Source organism: Acanthopagrus latus, chromosome 21, assembly GCF_904848185.1.
Source record: "Acanthopagrus latus isolate v.2019 chromosome 21, fAcaLat1.1, whole genome shotgun sequence".
Classification (NCBI taxonomy): Eukaryota; Metazoa; Chordata; class Actinopteri; order Spariformes; family Sparidae; genus Acanthopagrus; species Acanthopagrus latus.
In genome coordinates this window covers 21,718,569-21,743,843 of record NC_051059.1, presented here as the reverse complement: position 1 = coordinate 21,743,843, position 25,275 = coordinate 21,718,569, and the positions used below count along the sequence as shown (strand labels likewise).

The 25,275-nt window shown below is 43.7% G+C and overlaps 2 protein-coding genes across 5 annotated transcripts; one reads left to right on the top strand and one right to left on the bottom strand.

The window, feature by feature from the left end:
* The first annotated feature begins 130 nt into the window (after positions 1–130).
* gpsm2 (G protein signaling modulator 2) lies at positions 131–11,682 on the top strand. Of its 4 annotated transcripts, XM_037083225.1 has the most exons (16): positions 131–369; positions 1,663–1,701; positions 3,786–4,141; positions 6,415–6,636; positions 7,091–7,226; positions 7,348–7,487; positions 7,569–7,692; positions 7,807–7,922; positions 8,449–8,604; positions 8,706–8,814; positions 8,938–9,067; positions 9,144–9,220; positions 9,350–9,538; positions 9,658–9,817; positions 9,908–10,101; positions 10,880–11,056. In XM_037083225.1, exons 3-16 carry the CDS (start codon positions 4,077–4,079, stop codon positions 11,054–11,056), a joined length of 1,995 nt encoding a protein of 664 aa, XP_036939120.1. In that variant the 5' UTR covers positions 131–369; positions 1,663–1,701; positions 3,786–4,076. The 4 variants fall into 4 exon arrangements, with proteins under 4 accessions (XP_036939120.1, XP_036939123.1, XP_036939121.1 ...); XM_037083228.1 differs by lacking the exon at positions 3,786–4,141 and having other exon boundaries at positions 132–369; positions 10,880–11,682; XM_037083226.1 differs by lacking the exons at positions 131–369; positions 1,663–1,701 and having other exon boundaries at positions 4,077–4,141; positions 10,880–11,682.
* Positions 11,560–24,601, bottom strand: wdr47a (WD repeat domain 47a). The gene is made up of 17 exons (XM_037083223.1): positions 24,390–24,601; positions 22,608–22,777; positions 22,135–22,218; positions 21,931–22,015; positions 20,277–20,408; positions 19,968–20,144; positions 19,363–19,874; positions 19,159–19,276; positions 17,462–17,643; positions 16,441–16,686; positions 16,288–16,351; positions 15,774–15,931; positions 15,207–15,376; positions 14,904–15,074; positions 14,676–14,807; positions 14,175–14,393; positions 11,560–13,417 (listed from the first exon to the last, which is right to left on the bottom strand). The coding sequence occupies exons 2-17, from the start codon at positions 22,763–22,765 to the stop codon at positions 13,275–13,277; spliced, it is 2,751 nt and encodes a 916-aa protein (XP_036939118.1). The 5' UTR covers positions 22,766–22,777; positions 24,390–24,601; the 3' UTR covers positions 11,560–13,274.
* Positions 24,602–25,275: the final 674 nt, after the last annotated feature.

The window sequence follows — 25,275 nt, the reverse complement described above, 5'->3', positions numbered from 1 at the left end:
AATCTTGACCAAAACTGCCAGATAGTGACAGCCTAACGATGACAAACGTCATTTATTTTTTATCTTCAAATCCATTGGTCCGATGACTGTGGTGTGGGCGTGGCCATCTTTGAATTTCGCCCTCTGATTGGCTATTCGGCGAAAACACATACAGCCGCAAGGATTTTTTTTTCTCCTCTTTCCTCGAAGTTAAATGTAAGTTTAGTAAAAAGTTAAAGGATTATGTCTCGTACGGCTGGGTTTAATACAGTTTGTCTCTAGATAACAGGCGTCCGTTTCGTGTTTATTTTTTTAAACGCTTTATGTTGTCGTGAGAACGTAAAGAAAAGCAGAGGAGAAGTCACCATTGTTCGAGCTGGATCGTCTAACGTAAGTTTAGAAGCTAACATGCTAACGAGCTAATCTTTGGCTCGATGTGATACTGTGCAACCGGAGAGGTGGTGAGTTCACTGTCTTCGAGCTGGTTTTTAAACTTCTGACAGTGGTAGCTTACTCATCATGGAAGTACGGTGTTTATGACCCCGTCTTAGCTGAACTGAGTCTGAATGGAGCTCCTACTGACAGGGATGTGTCCAGAAATTAATCTGTTACCGTTACTGAATAGTCTGCATAAGAATAATCAATGGTGTTGCTAACGTTACTTCTCTACGCCCATATGATATCCTTATGAATCACAAACATATGTAAAATCGTTCTAAATGGAGGTAGTTGAAGTGTTATATATTCTTAGAGTAACTGTTTAACTGTATTTGTCTTACATGGACACTTTAATATATTTCATAAACATGCACTTGTGTGTCAAGGTAGTAATACATACTTATGCAGGCATGCACACATACACACATACTCCTGTATGTTATATATCTGCACATACAACATGGACATAGGAGCGTGCATAACAGTCATATCTCCCAGAGTGATTTAATGGCACATAGAGACATAGTTGCCAGTTTGGTTTAGCTCATGTTAAACTGTGATATAAAGTAGAGCTTGAACAATGCATTGTTTCATTAATATTACTGGTTGATATTGGCCAATCACAGATACATTGGTGTTTGCAGATATGTTGTCAGATAAGACAGCCTTTTTTTTTCTTTTGTGATTGCATTGTGGAAAAAGATGCTGATTTCTAATCATTAAACTCCCATTAAAGTTTACTGTTTCGGTGCACTGATATCATTTTAGACAGTATTAGTTTATTGTCAAACTGTAAAATATCCTGCCTCTGTTGCATATCTTTGACCCAAGTGATTTATAGCCACATTTGAGGGATCATATGAGGGCTAACATGTGGACATCAGAATATTTTACTTCCAAAAATCTGTATTGGAATTTTGCACCCAAAATTGGTCAGGCTACTAAAAAGCTGTTGATTCCAGTTTACAGTCATTTTGGAGGCTGTAGTTTGAAGTGCTGTTGAACTGTATTGCATCATAATGGCAATGCCTCATTGTTATTTATTAGGTATATCTGTTTATTATGTACACCTTTTTTATGTGGGTCTATCCAATAAACTGTCAACAGTGTGTATTTGAAATGGAGTATGAATTTGACAAAATATGTAATGTGTGTCAAAATACACAAATGTTCATACACATACTTAAGAAACAAAATATTGCAACACTAGTTTATTTGGATGTAAAGTTATTCTTTTCTTTGCAGGCTTTCCAGATATCCTGTTCCAGTGAGGCAGAGTTACCGGTCAGTATCCCAGTTCTTACGCTGTACTTTCTTTTGTTTTGCTGCAGGTTTTTTTTGCTGGCTCATAGTGTAATGCTGAGTGGTGTTTCCATAATTAGATTTCGCTCTCAGTGGTCATTTCAGTGCATCAATGGGGCTGTGAGCACAAAGAAAAAACACATGTCATCTGCTGTGTATTTGAGATGAAATCATGTCCTGTTTGTGACTCAGAGCCACAGTGATTACCTCCCGTTAAGCTGTCATCAGAAAACAACCTCTGGTTTCCTTTGATTAGCCTTTTAGTCAAGAATCATCTTCGTACACACTTGTTCATGCTCATTGCAGCTTTGTGGGCAGCAGAGGAGGTTTCTCTCAAACACACCCAGTTGGCATACAATGGTGGAAAAGGCTGCACAAACACTGGCACGCATCAATCGGTTATTATAATAATGTGCAGGAACATGCACTGCAAAGACTCCCAAAGCCCTGCGCTTTAGTTTGTCTTGTAACCATTGACATTCATATAGCAGTGGAAGGAACAGGCTGGACAAGGATGATGTCACTCTATTACCTCAAATACTCAACATTTATGGACTATTAATTACCAGAGGCTCTTTCTTTATGGTAAGATACAATCTCTGCTGAAGAAATATGCTGTGTCAGCGGCAAAGATTCCCTATTACTTACACTTGTTCATGTTCATGTTCATAAACACAGACAGCTCTCTATGTGTATTTTAACAGGTCCTAACTAAAGAAAATGTCTAGTTAAATGTCCATAGTCTTTTCGTTGAGAGGAACTGACCAGCATTAATGAGTTGAACAACAGATTCTGACAACAAGGCACGATTCAGTAGTTGCATGGTGTCAAAACAGTTGTCATTTTGTTGGTGTTTTGGTTGTCATCTATTTTTAAGGTTTGTTGTCTTCTTGCACTATGAGCTCAGTGCTGATCTAATACGGTACTTTCAAAGGAACCACTCAGCAAGCCTGTAGATCAAAGGTCTAATCCAAGGTGCTGTAAGGATAAGGGTCACATTTTTTGTGCCACACGAGGAGGAAGTGGGCATGGATTCATAAATACACTACATGTCTGACATTGTTTGACTTTTAAGTAATAGTTAAGTGAATAAATGTCTGGGGTAGACGGTCACATATACAAGTGTAACAAAGAAAAAGTATTTCTGCTATTTCCACGTTTATATTTTATTTAATTAAGTAATGTTTTAAGCTAAATAAAGAGACTTCACATCATTTGAGTGACCTAGTTGAAAAGTAGGACCGAACACAATTAGATTGCTAGGAAAAAGAACAAAGTGATTGTTGTTCACGCTACATCTATAAAATGCAAAATCATTTCCGTCCTAGTCTCATGTGTTGTAACTGTCTCTGAAAGGTTTTCCACTTGCAGACATGTTTTTTTTTTAATGTCTTTGTCTTTCATAAAGAACTAACCCAGATTGCAAAAAACTGGTCTGCCCCATTTCCCATTTTGTGTGTGTTGGAGGAGGGGCTCATGGGTTAAACTTGGGGGACAAATGGGTGTGGCTAGCATGACCTCATGGAGAAATGAGGTAACGGTTGGCTCTGGTCTTTACTCGGTGCAGCAGTCTATCTTGTCCGTGGAGCCTGCTTATCGCTGTTCTTTTCCTCTGGTGGAAGTTGTAATCACACAGCAGGTTCATCTGTTCTGCTACTTTTTCCAAAGCTTCCCTTTTTAATTTAGTGACTTTTTTTTCTCCTTGACGAATCATGCAACAGGTTGCTGGTTGCTCTGTCTTTTCAGTGACTTCCTCTGATTCCTCTGAAGAAGTTTGTTTTTCTGCCATCTCTGCTTGCATAGGTCACATTCTGTGGCGTTCATTGCTTGCTCACCTTGTAGTTCATTTGGAGCTCAGGCGCAGGCTGAGAGCAGCCTGGATGAACTGAGTCACCGCCTTAGATTGACAGCTCCTCTGTGTCGTGACCCCATCCATCCTATTCCCAACCCGCTCTCTCTCTCCCTGCCTGCCCCACTTATGCACGCTGCTGTTTTGGTTGGTGTTGCCATGGCACCGTGTGGCCAGAATGAGGCTTCACATACAGCATCTTGTGTTCTCTTCACAGAGGGCAGCTGACGAGATTGAGGCGCGGTGACGCAAAAACACGCAGTGTACGAAAGCAGCCGTGTGGAGACTCAGGACTCAGCAGCTCTGTCTGACACTCATGGGGGTTACCTTTTACCTGGCTACATTCAGCAGACTTGACCACGTCCGGTGACTTTTTGTTTGGTTTACCGACTCTTTTTGACCAAAGAATTTTCTTCCTTTTTTTTTTCTTCCTTGTTGGTTCTTGTTTTTAAACGCAACCATTTTTTCGGGAACGAGACTGGGATTTTCCCTCATATTATGCACATCAATGGATACCAGCGGCTCACTGGTTAGCACGCGGGCTGAGGAGCAGCCCTTTCATGTCCGCTACAGGTAGGAATCTCTCCTCTCTCAGCTTTGGTAGAGTAGATTGCCTGGATCTGTTTTTTCCTTTATGACAGTTTGCGTCCCTTCATTAGTTTTAGACGGGACTGTAAATTAACTAATTGGCTGTTCGAAATTTTAATAATTTGAGCACCTGTGACAGAATATGCGTCACTGTCAGGTAACAGATTTTCATTTATTTGATGTTACCTTGTCGAGAAAGTGACGTATTTTGTGTAACATTGAATTGAGCAGGGGCCCTTTTCACAGTCCTTCCTGTGAGTTTGTTGACTAAAGGCAGCTGAGTTTCCCAGAAAGGCATCAGCCAGCTGTCTTTACATATGCAGGTAAAGAGCCCTGGCAGCAGGTGTGACCCGCCAAAAAGACCTGCGCCAGTTAGCTTCAATATTTAACAAGCCCTGAAAAATTCATCACTGCGTGCTTTGTTGTTCCGCCACACGTGTGTCCGACTTAATTGGATAGAGTACATCTGCTTCAGGACGCCTGTTGTTCCAATGGATGCTACTATTCGAATGGTTATCATTAAGGACTTGATTCCATTATAAGATACTACTACTGAGTCGGTTTGTCTGACACGTCCAACAAAGCTACTTAGCTCTCACCAGCGCTGTAATCTGTCGGGTGCACACTCTACAGAGGTAATCTCAGGTGACCAGGTCAGGAGAGAGGGCTTGAAAGAAAGAAAAGCAGATTATCGTAGAAAATGCTGAATGAGCAGTTTCCTTGCAGCCATGCGTTGGAAGTTAATACTTGTTACAGCATCACACGCGTCTCCTTGAAAGGTTTCCAATGCTAAAGTATCTCTATGACGTCAGATGCCCAGTGTTTGTGATACTGCAGGAAAAGGAATGATATTTTAAACATTTTTTTAAACTTCTTTTAGTAGAAACTACTAAGTTAGGTCAGGAGTTGCTCTCTCCATGTTGGAGACAGAGGAAAGGAGCTGCAGCCTGGAAGTTTTCCTCGGTAGATGCCTCTCAGATGTTCCATGTGCTGTTGTTGTTGTAAGGCACAAAAAGCGAGCAGGTAGGCTAGTCTTTGCCACAGCTACAGTGTTGGAAAAGTGTGTTTTTAACTTTGTGGTAAACAGAAAGTGGGTATTTCTAATTTAAGGCCCAAGACTGCTGATTACATGAGCTTTGTCTTCTATTCAGAGCACCGTGTTTTCTTTTGTTCACAAATTATAGCCTGGACGGATGATGAAACCAGCTACTTTGGTTGGTGTTTGTGTGTCATGTTAATAGCACAGTAAACTATGTAAGCTTTTACACCACGTGGGGAATCTGGACTAGATTGCGTCTGAATGACCAGGTCAGTTTTTGAGATTAAACTGTGGGTGGCTGTTGGAGGAAAGCACGAGATAAACACACTTTTGGAACCGTTCTCTTCTTAACAATACAGTTTCCTGCAAAAACAAAAGTAGGCAGACTAACGATTTTTGCTTTGTGCAAATAAGCAGCATAATCTAAAGATAATCCACTTGCTGATAAGCCACCAGCCATTGTCTGACTCTCCTTTCATCTGGCCTTGCGACGCCCTCATTTGTAACTCCACGATGCTCGGTTATGCTGCTGTTTTAGACACACTTCAGATTGCATGTTAAAAACTCCATTTTAGGATGCATCTGTGAGCGTGTCATCAAAGTGAAGTGTTTTCAGAAGTCTTACTGTCAAAAAACATTTCTGCCACATTAATTTCGTGCCATTGTGTAACAGAGTGGAAACCAATGCCTGCATAAAGGAAAATAATCCAAAAACATTTGGTTGAATTGAAAGGATTTGAAGTAACACCCTGTAGTCAAAGGGCTAAAACCACCAGTTTGGATGTTTTCAAGTATCAAAATAAAATACTTAAGCAATTTCTCATTCTAAAGCAAAGCTTATAAACATGGGAATGTAGAACATTGGTGTACCGAAATATCTCTACTTGCTTTCTGCGTCATTTGACTGTAAAAGGAATCCACTTAACTTTCTGAAGCATGTCTAAAGGATGTGAGATTAACCATAACAAACAAACCCCAGTTTGAGCCATTGTTCCGTGTGGGGGGGAAGGAAATAGCTCAACAACATTCCCTTTCCTTAGAAAGAGGTTTTTTTCCCCGGTTCTGAGTAGAGTCTGTTTAGTTGCCTGTAGATTTCAGCCCGAGAAGATCTGTTCTTCCACATCTTCTTCATTACTGGTCCTTAATTTGTTTTGTTTGGATTCTAGATACTTTGGTATCTAGACACCTGACGGACTGCTTCTTCTCCTGTCTGCTGTAGGATGGAGGTGTCCTGCCTGGAGCTGGCGTTGGAGGGCGAGCGGCTCTGTAAGGTGGGCGACTACAGAGCAGGCGTCTCCTTCTTTGAAGCTGCCATCCAGGTGGGCACGGAGGACCTGCAGGTACTCAGTGCCATCTACAGCCAGCTGGGCAATGCCTACTTCCACCTGCATGACTATGCCAAGGCCCTGGAGTTCCACCGGCATGACCTCACCTTGACCAGGTAGGACCAGCACAAGAGCCCCACAACTGAAGGATCATTACCACATTTATTAGGACTTGGTTTAAACATTAATTACCCCCAAAACTTAAAAATCCAGAGTTGAATGGACACAAAGGTTGTTTAAAAAGGGATAGGTTATATTGGCTTACATCTGCCATTACTCTCTTGTTATTTCACAGCAGCAATTTTAGTAATTACGTGCTAAAATCACAACAATATTGCATTCACATGTAGGTAGATTTTTACCCACAAATCTCAAAACATTGTATTAAAATGATATTATTGAAAAACACACCAGGTTAGAGGGTACCTTGTACAATTTACAGCATTAGTTCTCTCTGAATCTCTATCATATATGAACAAAGTTGATATTTTAACCAACATATAATTGGAGACCTTCTCAATCCAAATCTAATCAGTTATGGAATTTTCATTGTTAATGTGTGTTGTGTAGGACGATTGGTGACCTGCTCGGAGAGGCCAAAGCCAGTGGAAACCTTGGCAACACATTAAAGGTGCTGGGGCGGTTCGACGAGGCTGTGGTTTGCTGTCAGAGGCACTTGGACATAGCACGAGACATCAGTGACAAGGTGAGGCTGTGGGATACTTAATGATATTCATGATCATGTTTACACTGAAACATCCTGTAGTTTGTGGGGGCATTCAGAAGACGTCCGCTGCTCTGACATGTTCTTCCTGTACTTGTGTCAGGTGGGTCAGGCGCGAGCTCTGTATAACTTCGGGAATGTGTACCATGCCAAAGGCAAAAGTATCTGCTGGAGTGGAGCTGAGCCCGGAGATTTCCCAGAGGAGGTGATGATGGCTCTGAGGAAGGCAGCCGAGTACTATGAGTGAGTGACTGCACAATACGGTCCTGGTGAATGTGTGTATGTGTCGGTAGCGTACCAATGACACGGTGACTATAATTTCAGGGCGAACTTGGCGATAGTGAAGGAGCTCGGGGATCGCGCCGCTCAGGGTCGAACCTACGGGAACCTCGGCAACACACACTACTTGTTGGGAAACTTTCGCAGGGCTGTAGCTTCTCACGAGCAGGTGTGGTGTAATCCTCAAAGCACTTTTTTATCAAATCATATTTGCAAAGACAAGGATTATAAATGTTGAGTTGATGCTGTAATGCAATATGCTTCTGTGACTCTGTTTGTGCAGCGATTGCTCATAGCAAAGGAATTTGGCGACCGCTCGGCAGAGAGACGGGCTTACTGCAACCTGGGGAACGCCTATATCTTTTTGGGGGAGTTTGAAGTGGCAGCTGAGCATTACAAGTAAGCCACAGTACAGAAATTCACATTTTAATCATTTTCTGCACAAAAAAGGTGTGACAGGGCATGCATACATGTAGCATCTGCTGTCACAAGCACAAGTAAAGAACTTTTAGACAGTATTCTTGAAAGCACTGACATTTTTTTTCTGTAAACAATGGTGGTGCATGACTTATTTAAACAGAATGTTGTGCAAGTTATCTTTTAAATGCATTTCTATGCTCATTCTTGTTTGATCTTTCTAGAACGAGCAAGCTAGAGGAGGGTTAACTGAGCAAACAGTCTGCTTCATCTCTCTGCAGCAAGATATAAATATTGGGTGTGGTGTGACATCTCTGTTGAAAGACCACTTTTCAGAGTGTTGCACCACCAGGCCTAAATTAAGCTTCAGATTTTCTTTCAAGAAGGAGCATCTTAAAAACAGCTCTCCGTCGACTTTATAAATAATCTCCATTTCTAAATGTTGCTCCCACACTCTTGTGATTCACTCGGCGGTGTTTTTTAAGCAGCATGTCTGTGTGTTTGTCAGGAGGACGCTGCAGCTGGCGAGGCAGCTGAAGGATCGAGCCGTGGAGGCCCAGGCCTGCTACAGTCTGGGCAACACCTACACGCTTCTCCAGGATTATGAGAGAGCCATAGACTACCACCTCAAGCACTTAATCATAGCCCAGGACCTCAATGACAGGTACGCACAGAAACCCATTCACTACAGAGAAGAATTCATGCTGATGTTTCCTGTAATTTAACTGAGCCAAACACACGTATTGAAATGTGTTTTCGATGCAGGATTGGGGAGGGTCGTGCATGCTGGAGTCTTGGAAATGCTCACACTGCACTGGGGAACCATGACCAAGCAATGCACTTTGCTGAGAAACACCTGGAGATCTGCAAAGAGGTAAATGAAAGCAGTGTTTTCTATCCCTGCCTTCTCATATACATCAAAACAGAGTAGTTTTACTTTAAAACTCTGACAGTAGTCAAATTAACCTCCTTTTGTGTGTTGTGTGTGTTTTTCTAGACTGGAGACAGGAGCGGGGAGCTGACGGCTCGTATGAACGTTTCTGATCTCCAGACGGTTCTGGGTCTGAGTTACAGCACCAATAACTCCACTCTGTCAGACAACAAGGAGATCGACTACAATCAGCACGGTACGTTGGTTAACTTACAAGTCACATGTTTATTTTTGAGAGTTTTGTCGGTCTTAACATTGTTTTTATGTTTTAGGAGCGAGGCCCAGGATGAGCAGACGACACAGCATGGAGAACCTGGAGCTGATGAAGCTCACTCCAGACAAGATGAATGTAAGAGCGTCTCTCCTGTCACACTGAGCTACTAACAACCCGATGTTTTTCAAGTTTGGACCACAGATAATGGAATGTGTTTTGTGAATATTTTATCGTCTTCTTATCGTCCGTTCCTGTGTGTTAAAGGGTCAGAAGTGGAACAGTGACATCCTGACCAAACAGTCCAAACCGTCGCTGGCTAAGACCTCCTCCAAGCTGTTCTTTGTCAACCGTCTGCGTGGGAAGAAGTACAAGACTGGCGGCTCCACTAAGGTCCTCCAGGACACCAGCAACACGCTGGACACCAGCCAGACGCCAGCTCAGGGACCACAGAAGGTACAGGATGCGTTCGGCTGATAACACACAAGCCCAGGACTTATTTAGTTTCCTGCAGCTATCCTCAAACAAGTTCTGTCCTGCTGTTTCTTGATCTTCCTGTTTTTGTGCTTTATTAGCGACTCAGCCCCGACATGCTCGGAGACGAGGGCTTCTTTGACCTGCTGAGCCGCTTCCAGAGCAACCGTATGGACGACCAGCGCTGTTCGATACAGGATAAGGGCAGCAGGTTATCATTAAACAGTGGTCCAGAGTCGCCACCCAGAGCTATCAGGAAATGTAAGTCCACATATTATAACCAGAACCCACACAGTTCCCAAGTATGACTTCCTTTTCACACTGAAATAAAACACATCTGTTCATCCGTAGCTGTATCGGAGTCAGCCAATGTCTCGGGCGCCCAGGGTCGGCGGTTAGAGGAGTCGTCAACAGCAGCCGGAGGAAGCCTGCCCGGCCTCAGGCTCAATCAGCACAGCAGCCAGGCCGTGCTCAGCCACCTGATGGCCAACGCTGACAGCGCTGAGCCTGACGACGACTTCTTCGATATGCTTGTCAAGTGCCAGGTACCTAAAAACCTAAAAGCTGCAGTGAAACAGTGCATTTAGGGCCAGACACAGCAGGCTGAAACTGTTTTCAATTGTGAGATCTTTGGGTCTTTCACTTCCCAAAACACATCAGCGTTCAGACAAGATGAAAGAAAATGTCCAAAATGCACATTTAAGTGTTTATTTTAGGGTCTGATTTAATCAAATTAACACACCTTTAGGAGCCAATATCTTATTTGCATATTTAAACTTTTCAGAAAACTATATAATACAAATAATTATTGTCTTTTTGTAAGGAATTGGGGGGCGTTTCATGGTGACATCTATTTGTTACAATTTTTACCCTACTGTAGTTTATTGACCAGAAATCTGTCACAGTTTTATTCCTTTTTCTATTCAAAAGATCTTTTCAGGGGGTTTGTATTTGATAGCTTGATTTATGTAATATTTTATTTCTAGACACAAAAATGGGTTTTAATGGTTGCTGACAGTATTTTCTGATTAATGGCGTCATAGAATTAGGTAACCAAAATTCCCTCTTAAAAAGACTCTTATATGTGAACAAAAGGGAACAAGAATTTAAAACCTGACTTCATCCAGTGTTCAGATTTATGTTTGGAAGGTATTGAAATTAACACATCATTAAATGGCTTCATGTAAGTGATCAATTGAGGAAGTTTCACATTGATGTCTAGTAGTTAAATACCCACCTGTTGTATCCAGTCATAATAAAATGTTCTGATGTCCATAACCAGACCTCAAACTGACGCTCTTGTCCTTCCTCTAACTCTACCAGGGGTCCCGCTTGGATGACCAGCGCTGTGCTCCTCCTCCTCCACCCGTCAGAGGGCCGACCGTCCCAGACGAGGACTTCTTCAGCCTCATCATGCGCTCTCAGGCCAAACGAATGGACGAGCAACGCGTCACCCTGCCTTCTGCTGCAAACGCTGCAGCCAGGCCCGGCTCCAACTGAACGAAGCACCAAAGGGACAGTTTTTGTTTTTTTAAAATCTCATGAAGGTGTGGACTGCGTTGTGACTGACCAGTGGGGTGGTCAGTCGAGATGAAAGCCTTGTGTCTCCAAGCATTTGTCCTTTTGGACTCAACAAAGCACTGTCAGCAGTATATGTAGTGTACAGTATGAAAAAAAATAATCTCAAATTAACTAACAAGGACTTTGTATCGCACAACTTGCACAACACCAACAAACTCTCAGTAGTATCAGGGATCAAGTGTTTCAATTTTTTTATCCTTGTTTGTCATGATTCTGTACTCCAACAACTTTCATTTCACCGTATGTGTATTTTTCAATACACGACTGCAGTTACGTTTGTATTTATTGTGCTTTTTATGATTGTTTTGATTGTTAACTGCCGTCCCAGCACGTTGAAGTGATGTGGTTCTACTCACAGTGTGGACACAGAGGTACAGCTGTCTTTCCATGTGTTTGGTTTATATTCAAGGGATTTTTTTTAAATCTAGTTTGAAAAAATTGTATTTTAAACTGATAAAAGAATGAATTTAACCCGTGTACAGCCCTTAAACTCTTTTGTACATAATATTTCAGGGAGGTCAGATCAATAAATCCTCACTCATGTAGCAATCTTGTTTTGACTTTTCAAACTGTTTTTTTTTCAACAAAAAAGCAACAGATGATCACAGCTTGTGTAAAAGACACTTTATTGAACGTACCAGCAGTCAGACTCGAGTTAGCTTGAATTAATTTAAGTCACTTTTTAAAAACAAGAATTAGAAAGGCTTGATACAAGAGCCACTAGCATCTCCAAAACATACTAATAACTGTACGTACATTAACACAACCGAAATAAATACATCTATGTACGTATTAGTTTGGCCTTATTTGTTAAAACAATATATACTATACATTAACATAAAAAAACTTAAATATGCATTTGTAAGTAAATCAGAGGACAATGTTAAAAGACAAAGTGCGCATGTAGAATACAAGAAAATAATACAATGCATATGCCCCAAATACTGGTTCTAAATAAATATCAAAACACCCGTCCGTCCATTCAGACTGCATTGTGCATATGGTTAGACCCTCGTCACGAGCACAGACCGCCACCTACTGTTGTTATATCATCACAGCAGCAGACGAACCAAAGCTTTTCAACACTGAAAGATCCCACACGGAATGAACGCCACAAATTTTCACTTTGTATTTCCCTTTGATGCCGACATAATCTTCCACTGCAAGCAAGCCATCGCAAGACACTGTAACAGCTTCAGCGCAAAAAACACTGATTTTCAAATTTAAAACAAATGCACAAGCAAATTTTTTTTTTCTTTACACATTTTGAGTCGTATTAATGCAGCCGATACAGTAACATTACACATCCCACGGGGGAAGCAACAGCTGACTAGATGAACAGATAGAATGACTTCCACAGATTCAGCCTCCGGATGGGGAAAAGCTCACTACTGACACACTGAGAAATCACATTTTACACCAGAAAGTCAAACTCCTGTTTTCCCCTAAACAATAGCAGCATATTAATCAGCTGTAAGAAAATGATATGCAAAAAAAGAAGGAGGAATGTAAGGTTTTTTTTTTCTCGAAATGACTTAACAAAATTTGATCTTGAAAAATGACCACGTTATCATTTTTTTGTTTGTTTGTTTTAACATTTTTGCTATGGAAACTCAAGGAAGGCACCATCATGAACAAAATAACTCTGTCCTGTCAAACCTCAACGACTCCTCGGTGAAAAGGACATGCAGCAACTGACTGGTTTGTGTTGAGGCGTGAGGATGTAGGATGAGATGGCATGAAGGGGTGAAGTGATGAAAGGGTGAAAATAATGAATGATCCTGCTTTTTTTTTTTTTAAGCCCCAAACACGTCAACAGTCGATGTGATGAATGCAGCGTAAAAAAAGGAGAACATGCAACATGTGTGCTTTTGATGTTCACAGGTTTGTATCCATTTGGTTTCCTACAGACAGGAGTGAAAGGCTCATTCACCTGTATGTGTGTAAATGTAAGCGTGTGTTTGTGTGTGTGTGTCTGTGTGTGTGTGTGTGTTTTCAGGCTTGTAAGGGTCAAGTGTATGGAAAGGACGTGACAGTGTGGATAGTGCAGGAGGAGTGTTGTTTAAGGGGAATGTGTGTCTTTTAGATTATAGCGACAGGTTGGCTTTGTATATGTGTGTGTGTGTGTGTGTGTGTGTTATGGGTTGTGTGTCCAGAGTGTGACAGTGCGGTCAGCAGAGGATGAGAGGAAGGACAGGTCTTGTGTGTGCCACCGACACTGGATCACCTTGTCGCCGTGCTCTCCCACCACGGTCTGAGGCAACGGTTTGGTCAGGTCACCTGCGAACACACACACAGGAAGTGGAGCTCAGACAGGCAGACTTTAAAACCTTTACACACCATTAGACAAAAAAACATGTCTCGCATTAGGACTAAAAACTGAACATCCAGGGTATTTTGTTTAGCCGACACAAAGCTACTTAGTATAAATTCAGGACATTTTTTACATTGGCCAAGAAATAACTGAATGAAATGATCCTATTCCCATTTTCAGACCATTTTAAACTACTGATAAAATGATAATTGTGTAAAAAATAAAGCCACACAACCAAAACAATACATAAAATGGGACAAAAACACTGAGGTTCTTAAGTCTTAAGAGAGACTACTATATCATCTTATAGTATTATTATGCTCATTTTTAGGTTCATAATTTTATTTTGGGTGACTACTAGAACAGGTTTAGATGCTTTAATGCTCAAAAGACACATCAGTTTTCTCACACTGTCTGAAACACTGGTTTAACTCCTGTCTTTTTAAGTACAATCCATGTGTAATCCCACATGCATGGTACTTTTTAATCCACTGAAATTATTTTATATTCACGGTGAAAATAAAATACGACATATGATTAAGTTTATGGTGTCTGAAAACAGCACCTATGTCTCATCTTCTAATAAGAAATCTCCAGTACTGCGAGCCTGAAGGTATCAGAGTCTGTGTCCACAGATTGAATGAGCACTATCCAGTTTATTACAGCCAGTTTGTTGTATCGTGAGTCTGTCAGCAGATGTGACATACATCACTGTAACTGTACCTTGTAGGTTGCTGACCATGACCTTCGTGTCGTAGGAGCCGGTGAGCAGGTAGTGCGCTCCGGGGGAGAACCTGACAGACCGCACGTCACTGCTGTGCGGCCGGTACACCTGGACGATTCGTCCTCCTCTGATGTCATACAGCATACACCCGCTGTCTTCCTGCCCTGTTGCTAGGAGACGGCCACTAGGATCAACTGCTACCGAGGCAACGGGACTACCTGTGGAGGGAAAAGGTGTTAGCAAATTTCATTCTTAAGTATGAGTGTTTTGACTAAATTGTATTTCTATTTCTAATAAAACATGACTAGACTGTTTCAGTCTATTATATTTATTTATTTACCAATTTATGTCATTTCAACTATATTTTTATGATAATTTTTACTATATTTCTATAACTGCACGCTTAGAGGTGTATACTTATTTAATGTACCTGACTGGAAATGGGCATTCAAACTTAAAAAACTGACCATATGACCATTACGCCCTGACTTGAGCCATACCTGAGCCGTGGAAAGCAGTTCCCACTACTCGGACACAGCTGGGCACCCTGAGGTCCCAGAAACGCACCGTCTTGTCTTGAGAGCCAGAGGCAATCATCCAGCCTCCCCACGTGTACAGAGACAGAATGTGACCTGAAGCACAACACAGAAATGACACGTTACGTGAAATGAACATTCTCCACCTCACGTGTTGAGATCAGACGGACAGATGGACGCAGAGGAGTGTACCTGTGTGTCCGCTGAGGGCGTGCAGACCCTGTCCTCTCTGGCAGTCGGTGGTGTAGATGTTACAGTCTCCGGCTCCGGCGCTGATCAAGATGGCTCCTCCACTTTCTGGACCCTCCATGAAGGCCAGGTCTCTGATGGTGCCGTCGTGCATGCTGAACTCCAGGTCGGGGCCTGAAGCACAAAAACACGCAAAGAGGAGAAAATGAGAACGCTCGTGAGATGTTAATACTAACAGTTAAATACCTTTGTTGCAAACCACAGAGGGGATGCGACTCCATACATTCATAAGCAGAGTGCACTCACCTGTGGCGTTGCATGTCTCTGCACTGAAAGGCAGCACTTTGACGTATTTGTCATTGGAGCCTGTAGCCAGCAGCTGCCCACAGTGGCTCCAGGCCACACAGTAGATGGAGCCTTTGTGGTGTTTGTTCCTCTTGAAGCGGACTACCGGCTGCTTGATAGGACTCGAGCCACTGAGGAGAGAAAAAGAAAGGAGAGGGACGACAAATAATTGAAGAGAAGATGAGTTAGCTGGTACAACAGCTAACACAAGTTGAAAGAAAAAAAAAAAAAACAAAGTCTGAAGTGAGAGGTTAGATTTGTGGTTCTTCTGAAAGTGACCAATTTGTTTTAAATCCTACCGAGTTTTTAAGATTAACTTGTTGTCTCTGTTTTTATGCCAACATGGAAGAAAAATCCTTAAAGTGCACCCCATAAATAAACGTTTACAACTTGTCAACTCCTCGCTTGCTCTGCTGAGGAAAACTAGTGTGATATAATCAAAAGCTCCAGTGGACCTGAAGAAGAATCCTCATGCTCTAAGCTTTCAGTGAGATGGAGAACTTCTATTGTGTGAGGTCAAATTGTTACCTTGGGTCTAATGTTTCTGGATAAGCGCAGACTCGTAGAGTTTTGGAGTTAGAGCCCACGGCGTAGAGCGCTCCAGACGGGTGAAAGGCAACAGCTCGGACAGCCTGGGTATCTTCCAGAGTGTTCACCGGCACAAACAAGCTTTTCTGCTTGTCTCCCTGAAAAAAAAAACAAAAACAAAATAACCCACATTTTAAAAACACATGACCACGCAGATTATATGTTATTAGCAGTCTAATCTACTTTGATCATGTCCACGCCATGACATTAATTCTGTCATGATGCCAGTGTGACATCAATGCTGAAACTGTTATAATCTCATTAGTCACAGTAGCATCACACTGCATCGCCTTATACTATGACGAAAACAGGAGGGAGAGAGCTCAACCTTTAAAATCAGATCAGAGAAGAACAGGGAGGTCGAGAGAATGACTGTTCCCACAGAGCACCGGAACTTAAGTGTGACAGTGATAAGAGCTGACATGAGGGACAAGGAGCCACTTCAGGTACGTACCTCTTTACTTCGGGTTAAGGAGCCCGGAGAGTCACTTTGTTCACTTCCTTTCGGTTTCTGCCCGCTACAAAAAACACACAAACACAGTAACCCATCAAATTCATCCCTGCAACGCTCTGGTATAAAAAAAACCATTAAGAAATCATGAAGTACCTCGGGGTGACGACAGGGGACTCATCTGGTGGAGGAACTATGCGGCCCCCCACGGTGCGTTGTGGGGTGCTGCTGAGCACCCCTCCCCCTTGGTTCCGGCTCTGCTCCGGGGTCACAGATGGAGGGTTGTTATTGTCTTCAGCGGCAGGCGCGTTCCCGTTGCCATTACACTGCTGGGTGAGAGACGCCACCTCCTCCCCTAAATTCTCCATCCCCACATTGAGCTCCTCCAGCTTCTGGATGGACCTGAGGAAACCACAAACACTGAAATCTTAGTTTTCTTAACATATCACAACTCTCTTAGCATTTCTCTTTTTTCCTCTCTCTTTTGTAAAAAGGCACTTCAGTTTTAACTCTTGCCTACAGACTGTCTGCTGACTGAGTCGGCAGGCTAGTCAAATCGAGTTAAAACTACAAAGGGCCAAGGACAAAAGAAAACTAGAGGTAATGATGTCATTATGCACAGCTTCCCTTGTGAATAATGCAGAGGATACAGAGACGGGGAGAGGCAGGGGAACAGGAGGACTGGAGGAACTCTCCAGAGACAAATCAAAGCTCCTTTGTCCTGCTGACGGAGCACAAATTAACACATTTCATGCAATTTCTGCCAAAGGTAAACACAGTCTTAGTAGTGGTTTAAGAGCATACTTGACTTGAAAATGGAGGCTCTGTTTGAGGTGTCTGGGTTTAATAACATGTAACTAAAACACAAGAGGCGCTGGTTCCGTGTGATGTGATGTAGCTGATTGCCACAGATGGTGCAGTGTGGACGTGAGGGTTTCAGAGGGGTGTGTGTGTGTGTGTGTGTGTGTGTGTGTGTCATGTTAGGAAAAGCCACCTGGGACTCTTAATCATCAGGGGCCTTGACATGTCTGCTTCTGTCTGACAGCTGCTCCTCCATTGTATGAACATATAAACAGCCACGCAGTAATTAGCTCGCTCCAACCAGGGAAGCTGCAGCAGAACCAGCGACGGGTCTGACAGGGGGAACACTTTGGGGTATCTGTCGCCGCGTCCGTACCTGTTGAGGAACTTCTCTGTGAGGCTGTGCTGCATGTCGCTGGGCGGGGGGTCCTGCTGGACGCCGCCCTCCAGCAACATCTGCTGGTACATCTGCCTCTGCTGCTGCTTCTGCTCCAGGTGCTGCTGCACACGGAGACGCTGCCGGTAGAACTCCTCGTACTTCTCTGTGGAGTCGCGGAGCTGAGGATTGAACATGATGCTGTTAATAAAAAATACACGCACCATCTCACGCCTTTTTCTGCATTGTTCAGGAAGTCCAACTAAATGTTTTTCAGGGCCGTCATTCTAGCCTGGGCAGAATGAGACAAGGAGGCATGGAGACAATTACAAAGCATATTATTCACACACATGTCAATCATCCAACCATGAAGAATGCCAAATGCCAGCTCCCATCAATTCTACTCAAAGCCAGCATTGTGGTCAGATGAAGCGCGCTCCACCCTGTTCTTCTGTCAGCTCAGGTATGAGAGGAGGAAGGAGAGCTGAAGACAGGTCACTTCCCCTCTCTGTCCTCCGCTTCCTGCACTGACAATCTGATGGGAACAGAGCTACCGCATGTTTTACAGGAGGGGAAGCAGAGGGGGAGACGCTGGCACTGTGCCCGCTCTGGAAAAAAAGGGGATGGAGGGCAGAGAAGAAAAACAAGAAAGAAAGGGTGGGAGTGTGACAGTGGGATCACAGAGGCCCCAAAGCCTGCTTCTGTTTCATGCCTCTTTATGTGTCTCCAGGGTGACGGGGAAGGCACAGTGAAGCACTAACTTCACACCGAGCTGAGCAAGGGGGCCCAGAATAGAAAGCATGAGGCAGACAGAAACAGATAGTGTGTTAATACTGTGTTTACAGGCAACATGAGGGCAGTAATGACTCATTTTTTTGTGGTTAAGGTCCTGGGTTCTTGAGTCATGTGTCCCTGCTGACCAAATCCATCTTCTTTTCCCCTGTTAGTGCTCTAAATGTACAAGTTCCATTAAATTAAAAAAAGTGAATATAGTCCTTGTATTGAGATCGAGATTTGAGCTGTAGTATACATTCTGATGAATCAGTACGCCAAGCTGCAACTAACTGCAGCACACATCTGTCACTTCACGTCTCTCCCTCATAGTTTCTCCTTCAACTCCTCTGTGTACCCCTGGGGAAGCATGACTCAAAGCCTGAAATCCTCTAATCAGCTTCACAGGAGAAAATAGCTGTGAATGAGGTCTGGTATGAGGCTTCTACTGCCCATTTTCCAAAGTTAACTGTGTTAACAACAACATGTCTGCACACACACATTCAAAAGCCTCTTTCCTACCCTCTTCCTGTCCTACATAAAGGTTTATATATGGTGGCCTTGAAGTGGTGGAGACACGATGAAAACATACTAACACTAAACCACAAACAAATCAAAACAAGGGTAACTTCCTTGTAAAAAAAAAAAAACAGTCTCCCATCCAGGCAGAGTGGACTGAATCTTCACAGTGTCTACGCTATAATTCACACTTGCAGCAGGAGGAGGATGACTCAGACGCTCAGAAAAAAAAATCACTTGGAAAAGACACTTAATCAGAACGGGCCTATATATAGACTACACTGCAGGCAACACCCATGAGGGAAAGAAAACAATGCAGGGACATAAAAAACAGAGGGCTTGTACAGTAATGAGTACAACATACAACAGGTCTAACGAGTTAAAAAGTAAAGGTGATTGTTGTTTACCTCATTCCTGTCAGGGGTGCCTGCTGATGGTGCGTCCTCGCCCGGAGCTGAGGCAGGACGCAGGTTCTGAGAACTGCCTGAACTCATCATCTTATCCACAGGTGTGTCTGTCCTTGACCTTCCAGAGAAAACACCGATTATCTCAGACGTCTGACATAAATCATCAACAGAGCTTGTACATCCAGTCTGAACCTAGACGCTTACGTTTCAGGTGATTCCTCAAAGATGCTGTGGCAGTCGGAGCTCTCCATCATGAGACTCCTGCTCAGGCTCTGCCCTCCTGCTCCGGGGTAGTGGAAGTTGGCGAACGAGTGGGACATGGGAGAGACACCTTTACCCGGCACCACGTCCCCGCCACTGGCTCTCTTATCCTGGCCTGACAGCCCGAAAGACAACCCGTCCAGCGCCGGGTTCAACGAGCGTGACATGTATGTGTCAGCGGACTGCGGGCGACGCAGTGGAGAGGAGGGGTACGGAGACAGTTTGCTGATGAGCGGGGTGAGGAGGTCGGCGTAGCCGGTCTTTGCAGGCTTGACCAAGCGGTCCACGTGGATGTTGAGCTGCTTCTGCTCGAAGGCGCAGGAGAAGACGGACTGGGAGAGGTTCTGCATCCAGGAGAGCAGCGACAGATCCAGGTCGTCACAGCCGTTACCGCACAGCATGTCGACACCCAGGAGCACCTCGCTCTCTGTGATCTCCTCACCTGTCGCCTTGCTCTGCACACAAATTCAAAAGTAATCATTACACAGATATCAGAGGCACAGGCTAGCTTAGACCTGGGTGTATATGTTTGGTTTAGGGTTTCAAACCTGGCAGAACTCGACACAGCACTCATAGAGGACTCCTTTGAGGAGAAGCTGGAAAAGTCGATCCCTGCTGGCCTTGAAACCAGCCTCACTCAGCTTCCTGTCTGCAGGGATGAACTCCGCTACCATCGTGCAGGCCTCCTCAAAACACTGCACCCTGGCCGTGCTCGGGTTCCAATCCTGAGGGACATGACCAAAGCAGAAAAATAAGAAATCCACGCAGATACAGAACACACAGACACTTTCAACAAAACACATAACACATGTTTGATTGTGTTGTGAATTCAACTTGCGAAATTGTCATTTTCTTGCCTTGAACTCTGCATGGTTCGTGAGGCGAGGCAGCGTGAGCAGCAGACACAGTTTGCTGTAGTCGTCTTTAGAAGGACAGAACTCCTCCAGGGCATGGAGACACTTGACTGCTTCCTGCATGGTGAACTCCATCTGTAAAAACATGAAATGTGTTTCAGACTGTCGCAGATGACTGAGTCACGCTTTCTCCCTGAACAGCAGAGACGGACGTACATGTTACATTTCATGAGGGCTTTAACTCGGGCAGCACGCCGGAGGCACAGACCTTTAAATGTCGGTGAGACTGAAAATAACACAAGACCAGCTCTGAGGCGACAACGCCTTGTTCTTAATGCTACGACATTGTCCTGCACCATCATGAAACGACAATCGAGACCATATCTCACAAAACGAAAACACCACTAATGCCAGTGAGCATGCCAACGAATACACTGTGTCCACAGATGTCCACCAAACTCTGACCTAATCCACTTAATAGGAGCCGATCGCTCTGTCAGCTCTGCCATGTGACAACAGGCCCACAGCTAGACTAAATTAAGAGCATGAATAGAGAGGAAAGAATGAGTAAGCATGTCTGCATGTGTGATTCACACAGTGTTCACCAGATTTATTGATCTGTTTGATCTTTTACAACAATTAGGATTTACAAAGAATTAGATTAGATTCAGGGTTGTTTATAACAAAGTGGCCACAAGCATCAGTGTCAATATTTTATTATGCAGGTGGTGCAATGAGATTTCTGCACTTCATGAAAAAAGTGAAAAGTGAAAACTCCTCAGGTGCATTTTGGTCTTCAGTTACTGTCTTAAAGCCATCCGGTGCCACATCAGAATCAATTAAATGCAACATTTATGCATTTTGAGTTGCTTAGTCACAAGATTTTCAAATGACATTATGACCCAAGTTATAATCAAGCTACAAGCAAAAGAGGCTAACCCTCTGATCATAAATTGAAGTGCATGTGCTTGTGCACTGAAATGAAAAAGTTAGGCGCACCAGTGCAACCAGTATGAACAGTAAGTCTGGAGTCTTGTTCATGCTCGCCTTGCATTATGAGAACATTTTAGCGTATCAGAAATCCAAAGCTTAATATTATCGTTGCTCTAGCCCATTTTTAAAATGCAATCGACGGCTCAGACTGAGACGAAAGAGGTGGCAGATGGTGGCACCATTTCATCTGTGGGTGGGACATCACAGGTGAACGGATACATTCGTAAAATGGCTTATTCTCAGGTCAGTCGATCATGTAGTACCAGAGGCGGCCATAAAGAGCTTAATCCGGATAAGTCCTTGGCCGCAGTGTGGCCAATAATCACGCCACTCCTTGCATGCTAATGTAGCCACAGTTCACCACACACACACAAACACAGCCTGCCATCTCCTCTCTTTGTAAACAGAAAGTTTCTGGGGTTTGTTCACATAACTTGCAGAGTTGCAAGTATTATAAACACTGTTTGCTTCTCTTCTTCTCTTTGAGATGCAGCCTTCTTGTTTACTGCCATGACAACCGGTGACAGTCGAAGGGAAGACAAAGCAGCCCTGTTACCACGACTATTCATTAAGGATGAGAATTCAAGGCTGTGTCTCTGGGGACAGGCTTAGAGATTTAAAAAAATAAATAAATACTGATAATAGAAAAAGTTCAGTGGCTTACATGCTGCGGCTCATCTTCTGCAGACATGGCGTTATTCACACACAGAGCCTCCAGAAACTTCTGCTTGAGGATGATGTAACGAAACCTGAGGACATGACAGGTGACATTAGGAGTGGGTGATGCGAAAAGAAGTGATGCAAGTCTTGCCGCGGGTGATGCCGCCTGGATTCAGCGCACTGACAGTGATTCACGCCGTCAACACACCTTTTTCTGTCAAACTTATCCATGCACTCCAAAGGCTGAATGAACTGCAACACTTCGTCCCACTGGCCATCGAGCACCAGTTGCCTGCAACAATAAAGCGGTTTATTTATAATACACGTGTGACACAAAGAGTTGTGTCCTTCAACAAGAATGTGCTACATCATTTTATATTGAAACGTAGCAAACAAAAGAGCAAAAATACTTTCTTAATCAAAAGGTGTGCCATGACAAGGTGAGACAGCCTATTAACAGACATTCATTAATGCATTCAGTACTCAGGCTGACTGGACACACACTGTTGGATGACTTTCAAGAAAACACTCACATCGGTGCAGTGTTACACGATCTCTAATACAGAGGACATGATAAGAAACACTAAACTAAGGGTGGAACAGTTGCCTCTTGTTTCTGCCTCATAGTACGCATATTTCCGGAGCTGCGACCTGAGACGACCGCGTCCAGCGTTCACCTACCTGAGGAAGAGCATGTCGTCTGAGTAGAGCCCATTGATGACGCCGCTCTCCTTCTCCAGCGCCAGCATGCTGATGTGCAGCTTCCTGGAGTGGAGAAAGTCCAGGATCGCCTTGATGATCTCCACCTCCTTCACGTTTATGGTTTCTTCCGCTGTCATGGTGACGACGGGCTGCCAATGACACGGGCAATAAAGCAAATTACTTGTAAGACTTCACACACACACGCAAAAGTAGCTGAACGAAACAGCTGAACAGTGTCTATGTTCTTTCAAGCTGAAGGCATGAATAAAACCCCAGAGGTAGCTGCAGCAGGCTTGTGACCAGCATGGGTGGGAAAATGATCCACGGAACCATGTTCATGATGTGAGCCGAGTCATTTCTCTACAAATCTCTGTTGTCCAACAACTAAAGCAAAATTCTTAAACAAAGTTCTTAAATTTCTGTATTATACTCATACAAGTTGGGTCCTTAGGAATAAAAAAGTAAGACACAGTTAATTGCTTTGAATAAAGGCTGTAAAAAAAAATCATATTGCAATTATTTTGACACGATCATTAGTAGTCTAGGACATCTCTGCAGGCCTACGGTAATTGTTCAACCCTACTTTGAATACAAGTTTGAATCATTATGTGTGATTTTGCAAACATTTGCCACATTTGAATATATATCCACATCAGAGACTACGTTAATGATTTCAACCAACCCCTGGAGGGAAGCGTCTCTTGCCGACAGCACCTAAAATGCAGATGTGGATCGATGAGTGCAAAGCTCCTGAATATGCACGTGTGAAACTGAATAGTGCCTCGTTTCGCTGCTTCAAATGTTCAGATTCCCATCGTAGCCTGCAGTCTGATCAAATTTCATGTCAGTGTGCAGGACACACTTGCACGGTCATGAATCTCACTTGTAAAGTTTAACTTTGGAGGATCAAAGGTGTGCATCCTGAAGTGTGCTGTGGTTTGAAACAAGCCCTTTGTTTGCATGTTCATCTCATCTACAGGCTTTACCTATTCAAATACACAAGGTGAACCTGAGCCTCCAGCACTTGATTCAACCACTCCCAGCATCACACAACTAATTATTTAACTATGCTTTCACATCTTTATTTTACATCAGATTATCAGGATATAGAGAATCAGCTCTCCTTAATGGACAGATATGACTTTACTGATGAAACACATGATGTTGAATAAAGGCAGTAACTCTGCATCAGAGGATGCTCACCTCCTCCACATGTTGTGTTTACAGAAGAGAGAATAACCTCTCATATCACTGTCATGACAGTAAGTAGCTTCTAACACATTTACAATTGTGTATCTATCTTACTGGACGTCAATAATTTAGGCATTTAGCTGCAACAAAATCAAACTAGCTAGTGTGTCCTGGCTCACAGCAGCACTGCAGTCCTGCTAAAACTAGCATGAGGGGATGGTTAGCTAATAACACTGGCAGTAAGCCACAAGTCAAACACTGTAAGGAGCTTAGGCTACTTGCTAGCTTTACATGGCTACTCAATTCAGCGAGCGGATTACAGCAAAACCAACAAACAGCTAGTTACCGTCAGAGCTCACACGAAGCGGACTAATTTAACCGGTTTTGTTGGGAGGATATGAGAGGAAAGGGGGGGGAGGGAAGAGAGAGGAGAGGGGGGTCTGTTAGCTAGCCAGGCCGAGGAGGGGAGAGAGAGAGCAGGCATCATCCGCTAGTTAGCTGAGCGGGCGGGGTGGCGCACTGACAGCTTTCCCAACAACAACACAAATCTGCCGCGATTAAAAAGCTCACCTGTGTCTACAAACACATGAAAACGCAGTATTTCCCCCCCCTTTCGATGTCACAGACGGTCCGGCTCGGTGTCGCTCGCTCGTCCTCGCCTCTCTTGTCCCTCCTCCTCGTCTGGGCGGTGTGTCCCCCTCCTTGCTGGATCTTTCTGTGGCGCTCCGCAGCGGCCGGTCTGCTGCTGCTGCCGCCCTGCCCAGCCCTGCTGCTGCTGCCTGCTGCCTGCAGGAGCACCGCCTCCATCCATCCGTCCTCCACACACTGGAAACTTCACACGATCATATCATGGAAATTAATTCATATTGCAAGAGGAAATACAGAAGAAGAAGTGTCGAGATTATTAAATCTTCATATAAGGAGTGTCAAAAAAATATAAATAAATAACAGTGGCGTGCACTGAGGTGGGCAGGGGGGCCCCATTCATTATTAGACCCCTTCACACTGGTCTTTCAACAGACATGAATCTTGTCGATATATGTGTGAAACAGTTTAGTTCCACATCTGATCTGCCAGCAGAGGTAGTAACCAAGCTGCAGCAGAAGCTGGAATGGAAATGCAGGCGCTGCTGGACAGAGGCGTGTCGGTGTGATGCATTCACAGCTGAACAGATAAACCCACAACCCACACAACAGCACTGTGGTAAACAGGTCTTTGCTTCAGCATCTTATATGAGGAAAGACATACTGCATTTATATGTGGAAAAGTGTCCGTCATCCTGTTTGTCATCCCGTCTGTCCGACCCTGTATTCCTAACATTTCCACCCGAAAAGCAGCGTCTGTCCCTGAAAAAACTGCATTTATGTGTGGAAAAGTGTCTGTCATCCTGTTTGTCATCCCGTCTGTCCGACCCTGTCTTCCTCACATTTCCACCCGAAAAGCAGCGTCTGTCCCT

Excerpts from the sequence above, each read along its gene's own strand:
- wdr47a (XM_037083223.1), bottom strand. The coding sequence starts at position 22,765 with ATGACAGCGGAAGAAACCATAAACGTGAAGGAGGTGGAGATCATCAAG. Across the intron at positions 19,277-19,362 it reads TTTGAGGAATCACCTGAAAC|GTCAAGGACAGACACACCTG; the intron begins GTAAGCGTCTAG and ends TTTCTCTGGAAG. Across the intron at positions 15,932-16,287 it reads CCTTAACCCGAAGTAAAGAG|GGAGACAAGCAGAAAAGCTT; the intron begins GTACGTACCTGA and ends TTTTTTTTTCAG.
- gpsm2 (XM_037083226.1), top strand. The coding sequence starts at position 4,077 with ATGGATACCAGCGGCTCACTGGTTAGCACGCGGGCTGAGGAGCAGCCC. Across the intron at positions 9,068-9,143 it reads GATCGACTACAATCAGCACG|GAGCGAGGCCCAGGATGAGC; the intron begins GTACGTTGGTTA and ends TTTATGTTTTAG. Across the intron at positions 10,102-10,879 it reads ATATGCTTGTCAAGTGCCAG|GGGTCCCGCTTGGATGACCA; the intron begins GTACCTAAAAAC and ends TAACTCTACCAG.